The sequence below is a fragment of the Apis dorsata genome, unplaced genomic scaffold (genome assembly GCF_000469605.1).
Source record: "Apis dorsata unplaced genomic scaffold, Apis dorsata 1.3 scaffold_170, whole genome shotgun sequence".
NCBI lineage: Eukaryota > Metazoa > Arthropoda > Insecta > Hymenoptera > Apidae > Apis > Apis dorsata.
This window is the reverse complement of record NW_006263458.1, coordinates 100,330-103,801: the sequence shown is the minus strand read 5'-3', so window position 1 is coordinate 103,801 and position 3,472 is coordinate 100,330. Positions and strand designations below refer to the sequence as shown.

General features: G+C 29.6%; 1 protein-coding gene across 1 annotated transcript; it reads left to right on the top strand.

Moving 5' to 3' along the window:
* Nucleotides 1-276: 276 nt before the first annotated feature.
* LOC102681200 (actin-related protein 5) lies at nucleotides 277-2,876 on the top strand. The gene is made up of 7 exons (XM_031509730.1): nucleotides 277-486; nucleotides 559-873; nucleotides 944-1,224; nucleotides 1,284-1,502; nucleotides 1,569-1,870; nucleotides 1,929-2,109; nucleotides 2,197-2,876. Exons 1-7 carry the CDS (start codon nucleotides 384-386, stop codon nucleotides 2,818-2,820), a joined length of 2,025 nt encoding a protein of 674 aa, XP_031365590.1. The 5' UTR covers nucleotides 277-383; the 3' UTR covers nucleotides 2,821-2,876.
* The last annotated feature ends 596 nt before the right edge of the window (nucleotides 2,877-3,472 follow it).

The following is a 3,472-nucleotide window of genomic DNA, read 5'->3' as shown; positions in this document are numbered from 1 at the left end:
ATTTTAATTTGATAAAAATATAGCTTACAATAATATAGTAAGAAATTTTAATTTTTTGATTTTGGTATTTAGCAATTAGTTCTACTTATTCACTGCTAGATGGCTATATTGTTTCAAATATCCGATAATTTTACACATTTTTGAAATGTAATAAGAAAAAATATTTAAAGAATTAGTTAATATTTCGTATAATTTATTTATGCTTTTCACAAAAAAATTTAATTTTAATTTATGATTGAATAACATTAAGGTAGTAATATCATTTTAGAGATTCGACAAAAAAATGCATTTGATGATAGATCTATATCATTTGCCTTGTTTGTGATATAAATATTTTTTATTGTCTAATTAAAAAAGTAACAAATAACATATTTAATACAAAAATGGAAGTTCTTGAATTAAAAGATGTAAAACCAGTACCTGATATTATTCATCTTTATCCAAATAGAGTAAAATCCGAAGCAACACCGCTTGTAATTGATAATGGTAAGCACACTGTAATATATTATTATATAATATAAAATAAGTATAATACTAATTTATAAATAATTTTTTTAGGATCGTACAATTGTAGAGTTGGTTGGGCTACTGAGAAAGAACCTCAATTAGTATTTAAAAATCTTATCGCTAAACCACGCAAAGAACGTGGTAAAAAGGATGGTGAACCTCAGGTTGGAAATGATATAACTAATATTGAAGCTGTTAGATTTCAATTAAAAACACAATTTGATCGAAATGTAGTTACACATTTTGAAGCTCAAGAACAGATATTTGATTATACTTTTACTCATATGGGAATAGATACGGAAGGTGCAGTGAATCATCCTATAATTTTAACAGAAGCATTTCTTAATCCTAATTATTCAAGAAATTGTAAGTACATAAATATATAAAAAATATCTGATCTTAGTTTAAAATTTAAATTTTATAATCTTGATTTTAGTAATGGCGGAACTTTTATTTGAATGTTATAATGTACCTGCAATAGCTTATGGAGTGGATTGTTTATTTTCTTATCAGCATAATAATTGTCCGTCTGATGGTTTAATAATTAGTATTGGATATCATACTACACATATAATACCTATACTAGATGGTAAAGCAGACCCTGTAAATTCAAGAAGAATTAATGTTGGTGGATACCACATTACATCTTATATGCATAGATTGCTTCAACTTAAATATCCTGTTCATGTTAATGCTATAACACCTAGTCGAGCAGAGGTACAGAAATGATTTATATCTCAATGTAAAAAATTTTTGACTTTATTTTCTTCAAATAGGAGTTAATACATGAACATTCAATGATAGCTTTAAACTATCAAGAAGAAACGTCTAAGTGGGCAGATCCAGATTATTATGATATGAACGTATTAAGAGTACAATTACCCTATGTTGCTCCTGCAAATGCACCTGGTTTAACAGTTGAACAGCAAAAAGAAAGAAAACGGGAATTAGCTAGAAGATTAATGGAAATCAATGCTAGAAAAAGAGAAGAAAGAGTTTGTAATTTTTATTAATTTATGCATATAAATTTATTTCAATAATTAAGAAAAATATATTTTTAGTTAGCAGAAGATGAAGAACAATTAAATCAATTATTAGCCGTTCAAGATTTATTAGAAGAAGGTGAAACAGATGAATTCGATCAAGCATTAAAAACTTACTCTCTCGCAAACGAAGCAGATTTAATAAAAATGATTAATAATTTGCAAGCAAAAGTAGAAAGAACTAGGCAAAAAATAGTAGCGGCTAATTCACAGGAGGAAAACATCGCAATGGAAGAACAAAAACCAAAAATAAAATCCAGTCTACAACCTAAAGATCAACAAGATTTTGACGAATGGATCGCTAGTGTACGAAAGAAAAGGTACGAAGCAAACTAATTTTTTTATCATCTTAACGATGTTAAATGTTTTTCTTTATAGGCAAGAAATATTAGAAAGACGAATGGCTAAAAGACAACGTAGACAAGATATGGCAAAACGTAGAACAGCAGCCGCACAGGAAAGAATGCGCATAATAAGTCAATTAGCAAGAAAAGAAAAACGCGATGATGATTTTGGTATGAGAGACGAAGATTGGGATGTTTATAAAGTTATAAATAGGGTTCGTACAGATTTTTAAAATATTTTTTCTTTCACTTTTAAATATATTTCGAAATTATGTTTCTTAATTTTTACATTTTTTACACAGGAAGGTGGAGACTCAGATTCAGAAGTAGAACAAGAAAAACTTATGGAATTGGAAGATGTGTTACGACATCATGATCCAGAATTTGACGGTGCTGGATCTAATGTCCCTATGGTTCCTGGAGAAACTCATCAATTACATGTGGGAGTGGAACGTTTGAGAGCACCAGAAATATTATTTCAACCATCTATGATAGGTTCCGTGGAAGCAGGCATTGCAGAAACAATCGAATTCGTTTTGAAGCTTTATCCATCCGAACAGCAATCACGATTGGTAGGAAATATATTTCTTACTGGAGGTCCAACGAAATTTCCTGGTTTACTTGAAAGATTGAATCGAGAACTTCGTGAAATGCGACCATTTGGATCAAATTTTCAAATAAATATTGCAAAAAATACCAGCATAGACGCATGGTATGGCGCAAGGGATTTTGGTCTAAATGGAAATCTTCCTGAATTTTTAGTAAGCAAAAAAGAATACGAAGAAAAAGGTGGTGAATATTTTAAGGAACATTCGACCAGTAATACTTACACTCGATCTCCTGATCCTTTACCTACGGTACAGACTCCTGTAACATCAGAGCAAGTGATAGTAGAAGATGCTGTTGTAGACGTTGAAATGGAATAAAAAAAAGAAAACAGTTTTATATTAATCATTATAGAATAAAATTTATTTAAACGTAAGATTCGTGGTCGATCGTTTTTTTCTTTCTTTTTTGGAAAGTGAGAAGAATAAAGAATACGATGTTTTTTTGTTGTATGGATATCTACTTTATTACACAAGTGTTTCCGTTTGTTCATTCAATCACGAACAAACTACATTGTAGTCTGTTTGCTGATCACAATGTACAGTTCCAATCAATCATCGCCATTTCATCGTCATTCAATATAATTATGCGGGTACATTCTGGCTTTTTTTTTTTTTTATTTATCGAGAATAATCGACATTCGCTTATTTCTTAGCGTTCGTCGAATAAGCTAAAAAATTGAGAAAGTGATCCGTCATCTCAGCAATAGGATTTACTACAGCGACCTCGAAAAATTCTCCGACATCTTTATTCATAGCTTAAGTTAACATCACAATACAATTATTATATATATATATGTATATATATTGAAAAAATATTACGAAGCCCTATAGGCAATTATATTACAGCTAATTATAAGTGATTCTTTTGTGTTTCTAATAAAGGAACATACCGTATGTAAAACTTATGTTCGTTTCGAACTTTTCACACGTCAGACACAAGTTAACATAAGTTAACATAAGAAAAGGAGAA